At 38.6% G+C, this 20,804-nt stretch overlaps 1 protein-coding gene across 2 annotated transcripts in view; it reads right to left on the bottom strand.

The window, feature by feature from the left end:
* Positions 1-20,804, bottom strand: part of abcc12 (ATP-binding cassette, sub-family C (CFTR/MRP), member 12) — a 129,211-nt gene that overhangs the window by 37,815 nt on the left and 70,592 nt on the right. Inside the window, exons 16-20 of one of the 2 annotated variants that reach the window (XM_063066925.1) lie at positions 16,752-16,851; positions 16,002-16,091; positions 10,411-10,500; positions 9,225-9,328; positions 658-858 (exon numbers count right to left, since the gene is read on the bottom strand). In XM_063066925.1, coding sequence (XP_062922995.1) covers positions 658-858; positions 9,225-9,328; positions 10,411-10,500; positions 16,002-16,091; positions 16,752-16,851 — 585 coding nt within the window. Of the gene's footprint in view, positions 1-657; positions 859-9,224; positions 9,329-10,410; positions 10,503-16,001; positions 16,092-16,751; positions 16,852-20,804 lie in introns of those variants that run through there. The other variant, XM_063066927.1, reaches the window with a different exon arrangement.

Raw genomic sequence — 20,804 nt, 5'->3', positions numbered from 1 at the left:
TGGTCCAGGTGCAGATAGATGAGACTACGCAGAAGATCAGGTCAGCATTGACTAGCTGGGTCAAAAGGTCTGTTTCCGCACTGTTATACTCTGTGACTCTCCGACTATTTAATTAATTGTTGAGCCTAGTAATTAGTATAGATATTCACCATTGTTCCTCTGAACATAAAAAAGAAAAAGCCAGCCATGTTTCCCAATCACCCAACTAACTGTTGATGACTATAGTATACCCAAACAGCTTGTAAATTTCTTGCTGATCAGAGAGACAGCAAAGACTTGGAAAGGTTGCCTCATGCCTGACAACCATGATAGAAATATTTTCCAAGAGCTGACTAAAGAAGTGGACATGACCTAAGCAGCCTATTCTTTCTCGTTTGATCCCATGAAAACTTCCAGATGAACCACTGCATTCTTAAGAGATCTTATTTTCAACATGGAAAATATCATGAAGTACAGAAAATTGATCTATAGATAAAATATCAGAACCTTTTGCCACAATGACCAAAACTTTGAAGTCTGTCACACACCTTACAGTTTATTGCCTTTTAACCACGATAGTTTTTCATATTTTTTAGACAAAAGGTTGCAATTCATTGCATAAACTTAAAATCCTAACATAGTATTGGAAATAATTCAGACATAATAACATAATCTTACCTTATAAAATATGTTATTATGTAGGGTAGAAGATGCCTTCAAAACAAATTTAGTGAAGAAAATTCCTTTAATGATGGCCATAATGATTACAGCAACAATGAACATTCCATAGATCAGTTGATAGAATTCAAGCTTTGGGTTGTCGGTGATGCTGGTACAGTCCCATGCAGTGGTGTTATTCCTTTGTGCAAGACAGTCAGGCTTTAACAGATAAATACGTTGCAATGTCAGAACTAAGTAAATGTGAGACAAGCAGACAATAGAACTTACTCTCCTGAATCAAAGTAGAGCTACTGCAGGATATGACTTAATTCTGCCCACAGAAAATATCGTATCCCAATGCATCCAGCTTGATATAGCAACTGCGCTGCCCAAGATCACAAGAAATTGCAGAGAGCTGTGTGATACAGGTCAGAACATCCCAAAAGCCAGCCTCTTCTCCATATGTTTTCCTCGTTTCTACATTTTTCAGTGTCTCCGAAAAGCAGCCACCTTTACCAAAGACTCCGGACATTCTCTTCACCCCACTCCCAACCATCTTCCCAACCATCTTCCCAACCATCTTCCCAACCATCTTCCCACTGGACAGAAGATACAAAGGCTTGAAAAGATTCACCACCAGGCTTAAAGACAATTTCCATCGTATGATAATAGATTCCTCTACGGAATTTTGTATGATGAACATGAACTCTTCACCTCACCATTTACCTCTTCATGGACCTTGTACCTGATTTTCTACCTGCACTGCTCTTTCTCTGTAACCATGCATGTAACACTCTATTCTGCATTCTGTTATTGCTTTTCTCCCTTTTAACTACCTCGTTTTGAAATGATTGGTATGGATGGCACCGAAAACAAAGTCTTTCATTATGACAATAATAAACCAATGGCCACTTATCCTTGTTTTGATCTTGTCCAACATTCTAGAGACATGTTTGAGACAGTATGGGCAGATGCTTGGCTAGCAACATTTTACTAATCTGTTTCAATCCAGCAAATCAATAAATAAAACAGATTCAGAGAATCTTTGTACTCTACCCATGTATTTCAGTGGCATTTTGATCCTTCCCTGTGTAGTTCCCCAAACTGTGACCTTTGGATAAAAAAAAGCTCTCCTAATATTGACCATTCATTGCTGACCCTGGAGCATATATTTACCCATGAAATACCTCTGAACCTTTTCACTGATATAAATTCTCCTGGCTTTGGTTAGTGCATGGTGAACTGGATGGATATCCATCATCATTACAACTGCCTCAGGCACCATGCTCTTATTTACTTCAAACATTTTAACCTATTTTTTCACATTTGTTACAGCAACTACTGGAGACACTAAACTGTAATTGCAGAAATTATTCCCAGTGTCATCATACGGAGACTTTACTGTTGTCAAAAAACATGAAATATCTTTATTTTTGTTTGCAATACACAGTATATTCTAATTAAAGGGTGTGTTTTCATTTACATGCCCTTCTATTTATTCTAAGAATTGTGGAATAATAAAATCAGGTGGGAGCATTTAGCCCAAAAATCAGGTTATCAGGAAGCTTATAGAATCAGTGGCCACTTTACTAGGTACCTCCTGTGCCTAATAAAGTGGTCATTGAGTGTAAGTTCATGGTTTTCTGCTATTGTAGCTGACCTACTTCAAGGTCTGACATGTTAGGTGTTCAAAGATGCTTTTCTGCACATTACTGTTGTAACATGAGGTTGTTTGAGTTACTGTTGCCCTCCTGTCAGCTTGAACCAGTCTGGCCCTTTCCTGCTTACTTCTATTCTCTGTAAACTTTAAGGACTCTTGTCCATAAAAATCCCAGGATAGCAGCAGTTTCAAAGATACTCAAGGCACACCATCTGGCACCAACAATCATTCCAAGGTCAAAGTCACTTAGGTCACACTTCTTTCCCATTCTGAACAACAACTGAGCCTCTTGACTATGTCTGCATGCTTTTACACAGTGAGTCACTGCCACGTGTTTGGCTGAGTATTTATTGGCATTAATGAGCAGGTATATAGATGTACCTAATAAAGTGCCCACTGTATGTACTAATTAGATCCGTTTCTAATACTATAGAGGGAAATATCTCAAGTTCAAAAGTAGATCCATCCTTTTAGTAGCTTGTGTCTCTGTTGATTGAGTTGTAGATTCCATATGTTTTCTGAACACTTTTCTTGACATGCCTGCACTTTCACAAATTTGTGTACGTCCACTCCAGGATAACTTGGTTCCTGCAGTTTTTTTTTTAACATTGTGACATGGACTAGCTGAGCCAAAGGACCTGTTTATGTGCTATAGTGCTCTATGACTGTATTGCACAATCTAATTCATATTGGCTCGCTTCATTCCTGCAATCGTTAGTACGATTTCACACACTTAAATGCATTAAGTTGCGTCGCATTTTGTATCACACTTTATGAGTACTGAAAATGAAGAAACGGATATTTCTGCAAACCTATTTATGGGACTTTATATTCAATTCCCATCGACAAACTGGATCAAAAAGGAATAAATGAGTAGCAGGGCATTGGTTGTCATCTTGTTTGCTCTTTCCCAAGAGTTGCTGCTATCATGAATCCAGTCTAGTATCAGGCAGCCAGGAAGAAAATGTTTAACCATTTAAATAAACTGCAAAACTAATTTACTTTTCAATTCTGCCCTTCTGGAAGTACCCCCAAAAGCTTTTCATGGTTTTCCTCGTGTGGTGCAAATTTGAGTAACTGGTGTACAGCATATGTATTCCCAACATCTTTTTGTTCCTTTTCCTTTCCTAGACCCATATGTTCCAGGTAAAGCAGTCTCCCTATTCTTCCCACCAAAATAGTGCACCTTACACTTATCTGTGTTTAACTTCACTTGCCAATTATTTGTCCATTTTGCAATATATTCATCTTATTTGTTTCTGTCATGTATTGAAGAGGTTGTGGAGGCAGATATTGGTAAGACCTCAGACGAAGTTAGAAATCGAAAGGTTGAGCATGATGCGACTTGTGTCCTGGACTGCCGATATTTAAATGCAAGAAATATCATAGGAAAGGCAGATAATAGTGCTGAAGATGAGGTAGTTGGTTTCTAAACACAGGCAATGTATAGTGAGGAGAGCCTGTTGATAGGGCAAAATTGTAGTGAACAGGATGAGTTGCAACGTTAACAGGCAGACAAAATTGAGAAGGATGAATATGGGACTGAAGGTGTATCTACATGGGATAAGACAGATGAACCTGTAGCACAGTTGCAGATTGGTAGGTATGATGTTGTAGGCATCACGGAATCATGGCTGAAAGATTATAGCTGGGAGCTTAATGTCCAAGGATACACATTGTATCGAAAGGACAGGCAGGAAGGCAGAGGGGTGGTGTTGTTGTGTTGGTAAAAAATGAAATCAAATCATTAGAAAGAGGTGGCAGAGGACCAGATGGTATTGAATCACTGTGGACAAAGCTAAGGAAATGCAAGGGTAAAAAGACCCTGATGGGAGTTGTATACAGACCCCAAGCAGTAGTAAGGATGTGGTCTACAAATTACAACGGGAGATAGAAAATGCCTGTCAAAAGGGCAATATTACAGTAGTGATGTGGGATTTCAACATGCAGGAAGATTGGGAAAATCAGATTGGTGCTGGATTACAGGAGGGGGAATTTCTAGAGTGCTTGTGGTTGAGCACACTAGGGGATCAGCTATTCTGGATTGGCTGTTGTGCAATGAACTGGAATTGATTAGAGACCTTAAGGTAAAGGAATCCTTGGGGTAGGTGATCGCAATATAATCGAATTCACCCTGAAATTTGAGATAGAAGAAGAAGCTAAAGTCAGATATGTCAGTATTACAGTGGAGTAAAGGCGGATTACAGAGGGATGAGAGAGGAGTTGGCCGGAATTGATTGGAAAAGAACACTGGTAGGGATGATGACAGAGCTGCAATGGCTGGAATTTCTGGAAGCAATTCAGAAGACACAGGATATATACATCCCAAAAAGGAAGAAGTATTCTAAAGGAAAGATGACACAACCATGGCTGGCAATAAAAATCAAAGCCAGCATAAAAGCTTAAGAGAGGGCATATGATAGAGCAAAAATTAGTGGGAAGTTAGAGGATTGGGAAGTTTTTAAAAACCAACAGAAGGCAACTAACAAAGTCATTAATAAGGTAAAGATGGAATATGAAAGTAAGCTAGCCAATAATATTAAAGAGAATAGCAAAAGTTTCTTCAGATATATAAAGTGTAAAAGAGAGTCAAGGGTCAAGAGTGGATACCTGACCATTGGAAACAATGCTGGAGAGGTAGTAATAGGGGATAATGAAATGGCAGATGAACTGAATAAGTATTTTGCATCAGTCTTCACTGTGGAAGACACTAGCTGTATGGTGGAAGTTCCAAGTGTTAGGGGGCATGAAGTGTGTGAAGTTACCATAACTAGAGAGAAAGTGCTTTGGAAACTGAAAGGTCTGAAGGTTGATAATTCACCTGGATCAGATGGTGCACGCTCCAGAGTTTAGAAAGAGTTGGCTGATGAGATCATGGAGGCATTAGTAATGATCTTTCAAGAATCACTAGAGTCTGAAATCTTTCTGGAAGAGTGGAATATTGCAAATGTTACTCCACTCTTCCGGAAGGGAGAAAGACTGAAGAAAGGAAACTATAGGCCAGTTAGTCTGGCCTCAGAGGGAAAATGTTGCAATCAATTATTAAGGATGAGGTCTCAGGGTACTTGGAGGCACATGATAAAGTAGGCCATAGTCAGCATGGTTTACTCAAGGAAAAATCTTCCTGACAAATCTGTTGGAATTCTTTGAAATAACAAGCAAGATAGACAAAGGAGAATTGGTTAATCTTGTGGACTTGAATAGTCAGAAGTCATTTGACAAGGTGCCACACATAAGACTGCTAAACAAGCTACGAGCCCATGGTATTACAGGAAAGATTCTAGCATGGATAAAGCAGTGGCTGATTGGCAGGAGGCAAAGAGTGGGAATAAAGGGAGCCTTTTCTGACTGGCTGCAGGTGACTAGTGGTGTTCCACAGTGGCCTGTGTTGGGACCACTGCTTTTTATGTTATATGTCAATGATCTGGACAATGGAAGTGATGGCTTTGTTGCAAAGTTTGCAGCTGATATGAAGATAGATGGAGGGGCAGGACTTAGACAGATTAGGAGAAGGGGCAAAGAAATGGCAGATGGAATAAAGTATCAGGAAGTGTATGGTCATGCACTTTGGTGGAATAAATAAAAGGGTTGTCAATTTTCTAAATGGAGCGAAAATACAAAAAAACTAAGGTGCAAAGGGAGTCCTTGTGCAGGCTTTCCTAAAGGTTAACTTGCAGGTTGAGATCTGTGGTGAGGAAGACAAATGCAATGTTAGCATTCGTTTCAAGAGGACTAGACTAGAATATAAAAGTAAGGATGTAATGTTGCAACTTTATAAAGCACTGGCGAGGCCTCACTTGGAGTATTGTGAGCAGTTTTGGGCCCTTATCTTGGAAAGGATGTGCTGAAACTGCAGAGGGTTCAAAGGAGGTTCAGGAAAATGATTCCAGGATTGAATAGCTTGTCATATGAAGAATATCTGATGGCTCTAGGCCTGTATTCACCAGAATTCAGAGGAATGATGGGTGACCTCATTGAAACCTACTGAATGGTGAAAGGCCTTGATACAGTGGATGTGAAGAGGATGTTTCCTATAGTGGATGAGTCTAAGACCAGAGTTCACAGCCTCAGAATAGAGGGGCGTCCTTTTAGAATAAAGATGAGGAGAAATTGCTTTAGCCAGAGAGTGCTAAATCTGTGGAATACTTTGCCACAGGCAGTTGTGGGGGCCAAGTCTTTATGTGAATTTAAGGCAGAGATTGATAGATTCTTCATTGGTCAGGGCATGAAGGGATATAGGGAAAAGTCAAGAGATTGGGGCTGAGAGGAAAATTGGGTCAGCAGATGAAATGGTGGAGCCAACTCAATGGGTCAAATGGCCTAATTCTGCTCCTATATCTTATGGTATTATGGACTATCTTATAATTTTATATACCTCTATAAGATCTACCCTCATTCTCCTGTGCTTCAGGGAATAATGTCCTAATCTATACAACCTTTCCCTGAGATGCAAGCCCTCAAGTTCCACAACATCTTTGTAATCTTTTTCTACACTGTTTCAAAATTATTGATATTTTTCCTGCAGGTGGGTGACCAGAACTGCACACCATATGTCAAATATTTTTGTGGAAATCACAGATGCAAAGATATTTCTTAAGCACTGAAATTTTTTAAATAATTCCAAATAATCCTGTTCAATTTTGCGCTTTTGTAGTCTATCAGTGGTACAAAGTTTAAGTATTGTTCATGTCTTTCAATGGGTTACATACAGGACAGAGCAAAGGGAGAGGGGAGTGGAAAATAATTCTTCCACAGTACTGCAGAACCTTTTTCAGGTATTTACCATTATATTATCTTCTAACAGTGGGAATTTGCAGATATATTATAGGAGATGCATAATAGAAAAGAATTTGCAATCCTGCAGTGAACAAATTATAACAGAATAAAACACCAAGAGCGTTGAGCCTGCCCCGTCATTCAATATCATCGTACTTGATCTACGCTGGCCACAGCATCTCTTCTATGTCAGTTCCCCATAATCCTCAATTCCTCCATCTTAAATGCATTTTATGATCTGGCCTCCCCAACCTTTGAGGGAAGAGAATTCCAGAGATTCACTGTCTATTTGGAGAGAAGCAATTGCTACATACCTCCGTTTTAAATGGCCAGCTCTTGTTTGGAGCTACGATTCATTGTTCACGACTCTCCCATTGGTGGAAACATCTCAGCATCTACCCTGTCAAGTACTCTTGGGATCTTGCATGTCTGAATGAGGTCATCCTTCATTCTCTGATCTCCAGGGAATATAGACCCAAATTTGTCTCATCTATTTTGATAGTTGAACACTCTCATGCCTGATCACTTTTTGTGATTCATGTATTAGAACATCTGGCTCCCTCTGAATTTTGTTTGCAGTCTCTCTCTATTTAAGTAATAATTACCCTGTTGATTTATCTTACACAGGTATATGACCTCACATGTCCCAGGTTTAAACTGTTTTTGCCAGGTTTTTGCCTAGTCACTGAATGTACCTATATCCCAATGACTTTATCATATACTCTCTTCTATCTGTTTTCATATCATCAGTGAACTTGGAAATCTTACATTTCATTCCCTTCTCCATTAATGCAAATTGTAAACATAGAGAGGCAAGAGCTGTTCCCTGTGATACTCCACTAGTTATATCCTCCCGATCAAGAGAGAGATTCTTTATTCCAAATCCCTGTTTTCTGTGTGACAGACAGTTATCAATCTATGCTAATGCAGTTCCTCCAAACTTCTATAGATGTGTGGTGGAAAGAGTGCTGACTGGCTGCATTATTGCCTGGTATGGGAACAACAATGCCTTTGAGCAGAAAATCCTACAAAAAGTAATGGATTTGGTCTAGTACATCATGGGTAAAGCTGTCCCAACCATTGAAAACAACCACATGAAGCATTGCCATAGAAAAGAAGCATCCATCATCAAAGATCCTCACCACCCAGGCCATGCTCTTTTCTCACTGCTGCCATCAGGTAGAAGGGTCAAGAGCCTCAGGACTCACACCACCAGATTCAAGAACAGTTACTACCCCTCAACCATCTGGCTCCTGAACAAAAGGGGATAGCTATACTCATTCTATTTCTGGGGTTCCCATAATTGATGGTCCCACTTTAAAGACTCTTTATCTTGTTATTTCATACTCTCATTATTTATTGCTATTTATTTATATTTGCATTTAACCTGTTTTTTGTTGATTGATCCTGTTTACAGTTAATATTCTATAAACTTGCTAAGTATACCCACAAGAAAGAGTATCTCGGGGTTGTACGTGGTGACATGTATGCACTCTGTTAATAACTTTTACTGCTGCTTTTGGATGTGTACTTGTGTCGACAGACCACTAAATTTAGGTGAGCAAACTCTGCCGGATCAGTTGCTGGTTCGACCATCCTGTCAGAAAATGTAAAGGAGGGTTGACCCAACTGCAGAGCAGTGGAGATGATTTAGCAGTGAGAAATCACTTTAAAATTAAACTGCAAAATAACAAGCTATGAAGGACCACAAAACAAGAGAGAAATGGATACTTAACACACCATGATTTGTTGGGTGAGCAAGGACTGTAGATGTGAGCTAGGTTTAAATAGGCTGCAGGTGATGAGTTGGAAACGAATGGCAGGTGGCTCCTTTTAGCTGGGTGGAGACTAGGAAATGCCTCGCTGTGTAAGCCTGACACTTCCCTTTCTAAGGTGGTCATATTGGCTGTTTTCCAATGTACTGTTACCCTCCGGAAATTTAATGAGTATTGAAAAATCGCTACCGTGGGGTTCACTATCACTGCAGTCATAGGAGAGTTTTAATTTTTCACCATTCAATGCTCTATCCATCCAAAGGCTATGTATATATATATAGATACACAAACTTACAATATGTTTATATGAAGATTTATATGATGCTTCTATGATGATTTTTTTCATAACTTTACAGATCAATAGAGGAACTTACCCCAGATCCCTCTGATATCCAATAACTTAACCACCATCCATTAAAAGTTGTACAGCCAATCATAAGGATGAACAGGAAGAAAACAAATAGAAAGAAAACATACCCTGGAAAATAAACCAAATTCAATTGGCTATCTGAAAAGAAATTTCAATTTGTTAAGCTCAGGCAAGCAGCAATAATAATTAAGCTAAATTAAAATGAAAATATGCATTTCCATCAATGAGTCTGTAATTACTGGTTTATTTTTATCTCTAAAATATAATAAAATACCAATTTCTGCAAATCATTCTGGTGGATAGTTATGGTTGAATGCAATCGTAGAATGGTGGTCTAAAATGACCTTGGGGAATATTAACACAATATTCAATGTATAAAAATAATTGAAGTTGGGAAATTCAAAAGGAAAATATCTACGCAAAAATAAATTTTCCTCTCTTTTCAGCTGATTGTACAAAAAAAACTAAGTTATTGACAGGCCGATAACTGTGAAGTAAGAACAATGCTCCTAATGAAAAACAGGTAGGAAAATTTGACTGCAGATGCAAATCTTTCCTTATCATGTACAAATGATATGAAAGATATGTCTACTGTCATTTGTTTGTTGGAGAAATGCATTGATCGATTTTGTTTTCAGTTCTCTAAAACAACAAAAAAAGCCAGCTCTGGGAATCTTGAAGCATATGTCAAGCATCCAACAGCAGATTTTTCACTGGTTACAATCCTGAGAAAAACTCTCTTTGTCCAGTTTTGGACTACCTGAATATAGCTGATGTGACTTTGAGACAGTCCAGGCACCAAGTTTATCAATGATGGATAAGGTTTGAACTGTGGTAACAAATCTTGCTGCAACACTGCAGGGATTTTAAAATAACAATAGTAATGAGTAACACATTTTCTCATGTTTTGGATACTTTGCACAATTAGAAATAATTGGAAATGTACTCCTTTCCTTCAAAGCCCTTCATTATCTAAGTAGTTCTAAGTTATGAAACTTTAAACAAAATAATTGTTATGTTTTTATGGCAGATGATAGTCATGTAGTTCAAAGTCATAAACACTTTGATAAGTTTATCTAAGTCATTGGTAACTTTAAGAATAAGTTACCGATAAACAAATACTGAAATACTGCAGAATGTGACCTTCTGGAAAGAGTATAATGTAAAACCTTACCCATCATTCTCCTTACCTCCCCCTGCCATGATATAATGGTGGTAGGTTTTCCAGGCTACTGAGCCTGTTCGTTTTTCTTCCTTCTGTATAAGCTGTACTATTGGTACTATGGGAAAAATATAAGACAGTTATTCAACATGAAATGAATATCATAAAATACTTCCAGAAATTTCTAGCAATTTTTAAAAGTCTGAGTAAGATATTTAGGATGTGTTGAATTTTACCAGCATTTGGGTATTTGGGTATTTGATCCTCCACAATATTCCACGTGGGAATTTAAATTGGAGGAGGCAGTGTTTTTTTTTACGAGGTCGAGTTGCGAGCTCGATATCAACCCGGCACGGTTGGAGAGCGCGCTCGGGAGTGGTCTGTCACTGGATCGAACTCGGGAACCTCCGTTCTCGAACCTGGCACTGATCTCACTGCGCCACCAGCCAATCATTGTTTAGTTTGGTTCTAACTCAGCATGACAGAATGAAAATATCTTGCTCTGCTGATAAAAAGATTAAAAAATTAAAGAATTTATACAGTCTCTGGCCGTTTTACTGTCACAGAGTCAAACAGTTATATAGCACAGAGACTGGTCTTTTGGCCCAACTGGTGCATGCCAACAATAGCATCAAAGTTTGAAGGGAATTTATTATCAAAATACATATATTTCACCATATACAATCCTGTGATATGTTTTCTTGCAGGCATACTCAGTAAATCCAAGAACCATAATAGAGTCAATGAAAGACCATACCCAACAGGATGGATGAGCAACCAATTTGCTAAAGACAACAAACTGTGCAAATACAAAAGGAAAAAGAAATAATAATAATAAATAAATAACCAACAAATATCAAGAACAGAAGATGAAGTGTCCTTGAAAGTGAGCCCATAGTTTGTGGGACGGTTCAGTGATGGGGCAAGTGAAGTTGAATGAAGAACCCAAGGAGATAACAGAAGCCTGATGGTAGAGGGGTAATAGCTGTTCCTGAATCTGGTGGTGTGGGTTCTGAGGCTCCTGTACCTTCTTCCTGATTGCAGCAGCAAGGCGAGAGCATGGCCTGGAATGTGGGATCCCTGCAGACGGACGCTGCTTTCCTATGACAGCACTCCATGTAGATGTGCATTCAGAACTGAAGTTCAAGAAAGTGAGTTCACAGCCATGAAACCTGTCACAGCCGATTCAGGAGCTTGTTAGTTGCAGGCCACAGCCTCAGTTTAGCGCAGAGATGAGTAAACCCTGAGGAGCCGTGAGCTGAACACCATCCTATCCCTCACACTGAATTTTTCAATCTGGCCCAGCACTTAAATCAGCCACGCAATTGTGTTTCCTTGCTCTTGGACACAGGCCATGCTGCTGTGATACACTTTTGGGTCTAGAAATTACTCTCTTGATTAAGCCCAGACCTGACCTAAAGTCTTTGTGATATTTGGCCACGGAGCTCGAAAAAGCGACGAAACGGACTTTTAACGTCGTAAACCAGTGGGTTGTTGTTATGTCTCCCACTCGCTGTGAAAATGGGGGACACCTCCCTCTCCCTTGCCAGGGAGAGAGGGAACCTTTGGTTTGTCAATTGTCGGACGAAATGTGAAGCTTTTGGGGTAACTTTGGTCTGTGTCTTTGCTATTGCTTGGCACACGCTTGGGCTCAGTGATGGTACCGATACGCATTTTTTTTGCTGGTGGGGGGAGGGGGGATCGTTGCTCGCTGCCACTTGCGCACAGGAGGGGGGAACTGGGGGGGACTTTGGGGCTCTCACGTTTAACTGTCATTCATTCCTTGTGGCACTTCTCTGTTTTTGTGGATGCTTGCGAAGAAAAAACATTTCAGGATGTATATTGTATACATTTCTCTGACATTGAATTTGACCTTTGAACCTTTGATTGCACATCACACACGTAGATGGAGACTTAATGTAAAGATTTTTACTCCTCGTGTATGTTATGTGAAGGATGTAGAAATAAAGTCAATTCAATTCAATTAATGTATTTCAAAACTGCAAATATCTCCTTCCTTATTATGTGAATATGATCCAAGACCTCAGTGCTTATTAACCTCACTTCTTCCTCATCCATGATATTCTCCTTACTAAACACTGAGGAGAAATAGACCTTTAAAATATCAGTCATCTCCTGTAGCTCCACAACTAAGTCCTGAAGGTCTTTAAGAGGACTTACTCTCTCGCTAGTCAGCCTTTATCTGTTAATATAATTGAAGAATTGGGATTATCTTGACAAACTCATCTCATACTCCCTTTTTGACCTCCTGATTTCCCTCTTAAGCCTGGTGTTAAACTTTTTATATTAATTGAGGGATTAATTCATAACTGCAATGTATACTTTCTTGTCTTTACCAGAGTCTTGATATCTCTTGTCAGCCAAGGCTCCCTGAACTTGGTATGCCTACCCTTCACCCCAACAGGAACATGTTTCCCCTGGGCTTTAATATAACACACAACAATGCTCAAAATTTGTAATTAAATCAGCCAGCTCAATTGTAATAGAAATCTGGTTGAGTGAAAAATGGGTACACAGGACACAGAAGGAAGTCATGGAATTTTATTAATTTCTCAAGTTCAATTATGTTAGCTGCTGTCATTAGTGAATTTATCTTAAAGTGATCAGCCTTCAAAGCATAGTGACTTATCATATAGGTGCAACCTGGAGGTGAGGAATGGGTGACCTAAACCACCACACTTTATATGAGTAACACATTGTGCCTTTAAGACGGCGCCTCTGAAGACGGCTGAGAGCTTACTGGTTGATCATAAAGCAAGAAATACAACTAAGTGCAACTTAGTAACACTTCTTCTGTGGAAAAGTTGAGGCTTGTGTCCTGCTCCAGCTGCTCTGGGCTTCATGTCTATGAACTCACTTTCATCCTGAATGCTGTTGCTTGCTTTTGTTTACATGATTTGTGTTTATTTCTCTCGCTGGGCATTGGGCTTTGGTCTTTTTTTTAATTGGGTTCTTTTGGGTTTCCTGTTTCATGGCTGCCTGTAAGCAGACGAATCTCAAGGTTGAATAATTTATAAATACTTTGAAAATAAATGGAGTTTGTGTTTTGAACTTTCTGAACTTCACTCTCATCTGCTATTCCATGAACTTGTAGGCAGTACAAATTTAAAATGTTTTAATAAGGTAGTGATAGATATGAATTATTAAAAAAGTATTTTACAGAGATTAACAGACTTCATTATCAGCAGTGAAAAGTCTGACTTCAAATAAAGCTGCCAAAAATATTTAGTGAGCTATAATATATGAGTTTTCTCTACCTTCATCTGATATTCAATTGGATATTACTTATGCTTTCCAGCAATAAGACATGAGACCAGTGGATTGATCGAACAATCATATTGAAAATGCTCAGAGGCAGTAAAGAGAAGTTAGAAGTCAAATTTTCTAATTCATATTTTAATCTTTGCATTGAAAACAAAATCATGGTTTGCACATTTGAATTAAGGTAAAGTTAAAATGCTGTCTGAGGGAATGTGGCCCATGTTGGCAAATGATTTTATTTAATTAAGACTTATTATATGATCATTCAATATTACTAAACAAGAGCTATCATTTTCCATGTTTTTTGATAACAAGGATAATATGTAAAATGTTGGAAGTCACGTCATCATTGATTCTGTGTTGATTACATTTGCAAAGACCATAACAGTGTAACCTGGGAAACAGGGAAATGGGTGGCTGCAGTTCTCAGATTTCCATAGCTAATTGCACATGTATGGACACCAGATGTTGATGTTAGTTACACAGAGTGATGACAGAAAATGCTGACATTTTCTCCCTAATTACAACCACAAATTGTTGTCAAATTTAACACCTCACTTAACTTGAAACTTTTTCTTGTAAATTATATAAAAAGAAACTCATGACTATGTTTTATGTTAATGAGTGAAGTGATTCGAACTGAGATTAAGGTAGCAATTGAAATATAAACTTTAAAACTATAATTTTGTTATTTTAAGAGTTTTACTTTTTAAAATGTTCTTCTAAGAGAATGCAGACCCACATCTGTAAAATTATACAGGGTGGGAGAAATAAAAATTATGTAATTATGATGCATACAGTTAAAAACATTTCAGTGTGACTTGTTTAGCAATATTGAAATGAGATTTTCAATATAGTGAGTGTGTTGATCCGCCTGCTGATTCTAACCTTGAACTTAAATTTACTAAGACATTCTTTAGTAAGGCATGAGAGAAAGAAGATGAAAGATTCTTAAAATCTCTTCAGACATTCTATGCTGCATCCAAATGATTATAAACATCAGCAGAAATAAACTTGGATGTATTAAGAGAGTGATTTACAACCTTTTAATTACATATGTGAAACTGGGATCACCAGAGTCCTTTTGATGGGTGCTGAGGTACACTAAGATGGCATTTGCAGTGTTTTTACTCATTAATGGATTCATTGTGAACACTTAGTGAAAGAATGCGAGATTATGACATAAATCTGTGCAACATGGTTCTGCATTAATCCCACCATATTGAAGTATTATACTGCAGCTAATGCCACTCTTACTTTCACATTTATTTGGCAGCAAGATGAAGTATCAGCTCCACCATCCTCAGCACTATTAAAGGGATCAATAGTGTCTTAAGGACTAGTTATTACTTGATTATTTCTGTTCTGATACTACAATTTTCCAATAGTCCGTACTTTCTAAAGCCATTTTGTGTTGCTTAGGAGTGGTTTGTCAAAGGCTGTAGGAGTTTCAGCCAATTTCTGGATGTGGGTACTTCAAAAAGAAACAAATTATTTGGCCTCATGCTTTTAATGAAATCTTGTGCCAAGCCAGTGTTGGACTCTTCCCGTGATGATTGAATTCAACACTGTATTTTTGGCAGGCATGCCAATGCATTGGGCATCCCAAGAAGAAAAGCCCATTTTTTTTGCAGGTTACACACACAAAATGCTGGTGGATCTCAGCAGGCCAGGCAAATCTATGGAAAATAGTACAGTCGGCTTTTTGGACTCAGCAGGACTCCAGCATCTGCAGATTTTCTCTTTTTTTTTTGCAGGTTGTTCATTGTTTCTACTACCTTCTCATGTATCCAGGGGTCCTCTTGACACCTTGAGAGAAAGGGTATTTCTCTTCCCTTCCACTTTCTCCACCGTGCAGGATTTGAGAACACGAGTAACTGCATCCTTCCCATTCCTATTCCTTCTTCACTATTTCCAGAATAAGCTCCCTGGTAGAGTAAATCTCTGCAGCTAACTCTGCCATCCCAGCTCCACTCCCCTAATTATTGAGGGCCAGCTTTACATAGATCAAATTAGTTATCAAATTGCGTCTTCGTTGTTACATACACCAAGGAGCATACAGGAATCGTTGCAGTGAACAAGCAGTGCAAAACTAGTCTGCAACCTGCATTGTAATCAGTGGTTGAGATGAAGCACAGTGCACTTTTTGTGGGGCCACTAAACTTAATCTAATTGCTGAGAAAAAAACAGCAAGATTTGTTTCAGAGAACATCTTGTGCAATTTGGGAAAAAAATGTATCATATAAGGTGACTACAGATTCTTTAAATATTCCCATGGGAAATAATCAACATCTTTTAGTGAAACTTGTAAGAATACAATAATTCTAAGTACCTTACCTTTTTTAGGATTTCCTTCTTGCTGTACTGCCTTTGCATTCTCAATTTTTTCTTCTACTGCAACATTTTTCTCATCATTCATATCAAATGCTAAAATATTACAAGACAATTTTATACAAGCTTTATATTTAAAATGGTATTTCACAGGAAAATCATTTTCATGTTAAATATGCAATATATTAGTATCAATAGAACAGGATTTTAGAAGGCTGTAATGCCCCAACGTTACTGCATTGTGCACTTGATGTCCTCTTTTAGGTGAAAATTTGCCTCATTGTAAAAAAAATCTAGACTGGTTATAATTAGAATAACTTAGATTTTGACATAGACAAACAGGGTCAAGAAGTTAATCAAAATATCTAATGGTGTTTTTCTTAACAGGAGTAAAATACAAAGAGGACTCCAGTTCAGCTGAGCCTTGTTATATGCCATCTGTTGTATTTCTTGCAATGATAGTAAGGCAGGAAGAGGCGTTAGTCCTGTAGTGAGTGATGGTGGTCAAAGGGATGGGGCTGCTAGTGGGGTCAGTAGTGAAATTTGCACAGAATAGTGAGAATGTGCAATATTGTCATCCAAGATACTATGGTTCTGGGATAATTAAAATTCCCCAGACTGAGACCAGTAGCTTTTGGTTTGGTGAGAGTTCTAAGACATAAAACAAAGTTAGGTCAAGCTGATCTACACATTAACCATACTGATCCACCTCTGTTTCGTTTTGTAACATTTTTAAGTAAAATAGCCTGCTTTTACCAGCATTGTCCACGCCTTGTATCCTTCTTTTGGGGAGGTAATTTCCATCCAAGTTTCCTCTCTGTGAACTTAATGATATCGTTTTGTTATCTTCTGGTTCCTACAAAAGAAATACTGAACTGTAAACTCTCAATGATGTATCCCGGCAGTACAAGCATTCCTAACATGTGAATCCTACAAAGACCTGTTTTGAAAATAATCTATCTCCACTACAGGAAAATGGCCAGTTCTGAGCTCATGGCCAGGTCTCAGGATCAATTTGGTAATTTGAACCATATTGTGTAATTTGCAATTATGATATTTATGCAATACCTATATACCTCCCAGCTTTTCAATGTTTCTGCTGGGTCTCCGCTTGTCTATCTGTCTCCATTTAAATCAATACAAGGAAATGCAAGAAACATGTTTGAGGAGATAGGTATGAGAGAAAGATGCTGAAAGATTTCAGCCTTTCAAACCGCGTTAAGAAAAAAAGTGTTCTTTTTTTTCACAGACACAAACATATGCAAAATCAAAATTGAAGAATTGGTGCAATTGTTAGGTAATACCACAGCAGTGAATAATTCTGTCCCTTGGCTGTTATACTAAGGATTTCATCTGGAGAACAAACACTCTGAATTTGTGACATGGTATCTTAGAACATTATCATATTCAAAGGTCAATGACCTGCATTGAATACTGAGCGTGTACTATCAGTAGAGACTGTTTGGCAACTGCTGAAATTGATCTGGGAATTCCTCAATCATATCTTTAATTCCACAATATCTGCATGTGTTTTATTGCCAAGACAGCTAATCACCTATTCCCTCAATTAAAAAAATGTTATTTTTTGGTGCCTGAGAATTATATGATCGTTGTCAAAGGGCTATCCATACTACAAATGTTCAATCGAAAGGCAAACTGTTAAAAGCTTACAACTTCACTGAGAAGGAAAACTACATTGGTAACATATAAAAGGGGATATGAAGTATCTGCCTGGAAAAGGACCCTTGGCCCAATAAGACTACTCTGTGACTGGTACGGATCTGGGGGAATTCAACTAGTCAAGCAGTATCTATGAAGGGAGTTTCAGACCAAGTCCTTTCATCTGTAGTGGGAGACTCTGGGAAAATCTGTACTGGGACTAGTCTAGATGAAGGGTCTCAACCTGAAATGCCATTGTTACATTTCTCTCCATTGATGCTGCCCGAATTGCTGAATTCCTCCAGCACTTCCTGTTTTGCTCCAGGTTCCAGCATTTGCAGTTTCTTGTGTCTTCTTGTAACTGATAATTCTTGTTTAGATCATTTTTAAGCCAAAACTGACAGTTGAACTGTCCATGATCTCAATTTCTTCATCAGACAAACTCCTGCTCAAATTGACATTGTCAGGTTATTGAATAAATGAGAGATGACTATATAAAAATAATTAACAGTGTGGGTTCAATTATCTCAGCTGAATGACTAATGTGCTGTTACTCAATTGAAGAATGTGGGAATCACTAGCAAGACCAGTAATTATAGGGAACCGAATATGCAAGGAAGGTGTTTACTTGAAGGTGCTTTAGTTCAATAAAGCACTGTTGCAGTTGTTGGATTAGAATGTAAAATTGTTATTTTTCTTGTAGTTTAACTTTTCCAATGCTTGCTTTTACTTTAATAGAATCACCTATATCCATGTAATTGTTCAGTGAATTTTGCAGTAATTGTAGTGTAGCTGATCCTGTATTTTCCAGAAGCTTCTCTGCAGCAGGCATCACACCACTTGAATAGCTTATTCTTATGCCTTGTTTTTATCTATTCTGAGCCAGTTTTTAGTACAAAGACTTCTTTGTATTTTTTCTGTTTGTTCTGCACTCTCAGAACACTTAATAAATGGCTGTAACTATCAAATTTTATGCCTCATTCTTGACTTCCAAAGAACCTTTGGATCTCAAAATCACCAGGGTACAGCACAGTCTGTGAGGTAAAGGTACCCATGGTACTGTTGATTTAAACTCAGTGCTACTGAATGGAGCCATGATATATTTCTAAGTTAAGACGATGAGTAATTTTGGGGACTGTGAAGTCGGTGATGGTCTTGACTATCTACTGCCCTTCTCTTTCCGGGCATCTAAAGTTGTTGGCTTGGAGCTGCCGTCAAACAGGCCAGAACTGGCTACTGTGTTGTTGGAACATAGTGCCAAAGTAGTGGTGGGAATCCATATTAAAGATGATGGTTGATGTGCTGAGCTTGGATGCTATCAAGCTTTAAGTGCTCTTTAAGTTACACCCATCTACACAAGTGAAGGCCATTTCATCAGACTCCTGCATTGTAGTTTGCTGATGCTGCTAGGATGCACTGGGACACATCGTCAATGATGTAACCTGGGGTCATTGGGTGTTATGGGTCTTTTAACACCAGGCACTCTCACCAAGCAACTCAGCCAGGTTTGATCAGTCCCTGGCTTGTGTCCCAGCAGTACTGGTCCATGGGTCTCACCACTTGACTCCGCACCATCTGGGGGCTTGTTCAGCGGCCTCTGTGACAGTCGTGATGGCTCCTTTCCTTCCAGCAGCCTTCATAATGCCAAGGAGAGGGCAGCCAGCAAAACCTCTACACCCCACCTCAATAGGCTCCACTCCTGCCACTGGTACTGCTCTGCCAGTTCCTGGTATTTGGCTTTCTTATGCTATAGATGGTGTGAAGCTTTGAAGAGCCAACAAGTGAGCCAACTGCTGAAAAATACTCCCACTTGGTTTTGTGACCACTCCATCTTTTAGCTAATGTCTGTCCATGGTTATTGCCAAGGTGTCAATTGTAGCTGATGGCAATGCCGTTGATTGTAGAAGGGAGTTGTTTAGATTCCTTCTTGTTGCAGATTATCATTAACTGACATTTAACTGGTGTGAAAATAACTGAAGCATGTATTTTATTACCTGTCAAGCAGCAAATGGGATTGAACAATAGAACTGTTTGGTGGCTCAGTTTTAGGTATGTGAAGTGCTTCTTTTGGCATGTTTTTCTACATTTCACAATCTCCTCACAACAGCTAAGTGAGAAATATGGCAAATTAAAACTATATTCCTGAATATATGTGCACAATTTCAGAGAAGAATTGAAATTTCCTACCTTCTCTTGAAAATATAATTGCTAAGAAAGTATGACAGAGCCTCTACTTCCTCAAGAGTATATGGAGATTCAGCTTGTCATCAAAAGCTTTAGCAGGCTTCTATAGATGTGCGGTGGAAAGTGTGCTGACTGGCTACATTATGCCTGGCATGGGAACACCAATGCCTTTGAGCAGTGGACTCGGCCCAGTACCGCACAGGTAAAACCCTTCTATCCATTGAGCACAACTCCATGAAACATTGCTGCAGAAAAACGGCATCCATCATCAAAGATTTTCACCACCCAGGCCATACTGTTTTCCTGCTACTGCCAACAGGTAGGAAGTACAAGAGCCTCTGGACTTGCACCACCAGGTTCAAGAACAGTTCTACCCCTCAACCATCAGGCTCTTGAACAAAAGGGGGAAACTACACTCATTCTATTTCTGGTGTTCCTACAACTGAAGGAATCACTTTAAGGACTCATTATCTTGTTATTTCATGCTCGTCATTTATTGCTATTTATTTATTTTTTGCAGTTGCACAGTCTGTTGTCCATTGGTCCTGTTTATAGTTACTGTACCGTAGATTTGCTAAGTATGCCTGCTGAAAAAGAATCTCAGGGCTATTCATGGTGACATGTATGTACGCTGGTCCTGGTCCTGGACTTATTTCATAATTTACTGGCATAATTTACATATTACTATTTAATTATTTATGGTTCTATTACTATTTATTATTTATGGTGCAACTGTAACGAAAACGAATTTCCCCCTGGGATCAATAAAGTATGACTATGACTCTGATAATAAATTTTACTTGGAATTTGTTAAGGAATTTTAATGAATACTTCTGATGTACATTTGTAAAATTAACCCTGGATATATACTTTAAACAAATAAACAGAATACAGTTTTCACAAGCCTGCAAATAAGAGACAGTTTACTTTCATACTAAATTAAGCTGCTACAAGGAGTAAAACTGG

This window comes from Mobula hypostoma, chromosome 14 (genome assembly GCF_963921235.1).
Source record: "Mobula hypostoma chromosome 14, sMobHyp1.1, whole genome shotgun sequence".
In the NCBI taxonomy this organism is placed as follows: domain Eukaryota; kingdom Metazoa; phylum Chordata; class Chondrichthyes; order Myliobatiformes; family Myliobatidae; genus Mobula; species Mobula hypostoma.
Note: the sequence above shows the minus strand (reverse complement) of the source record. Positions and strands in the feature narration are given on the sequence as shown.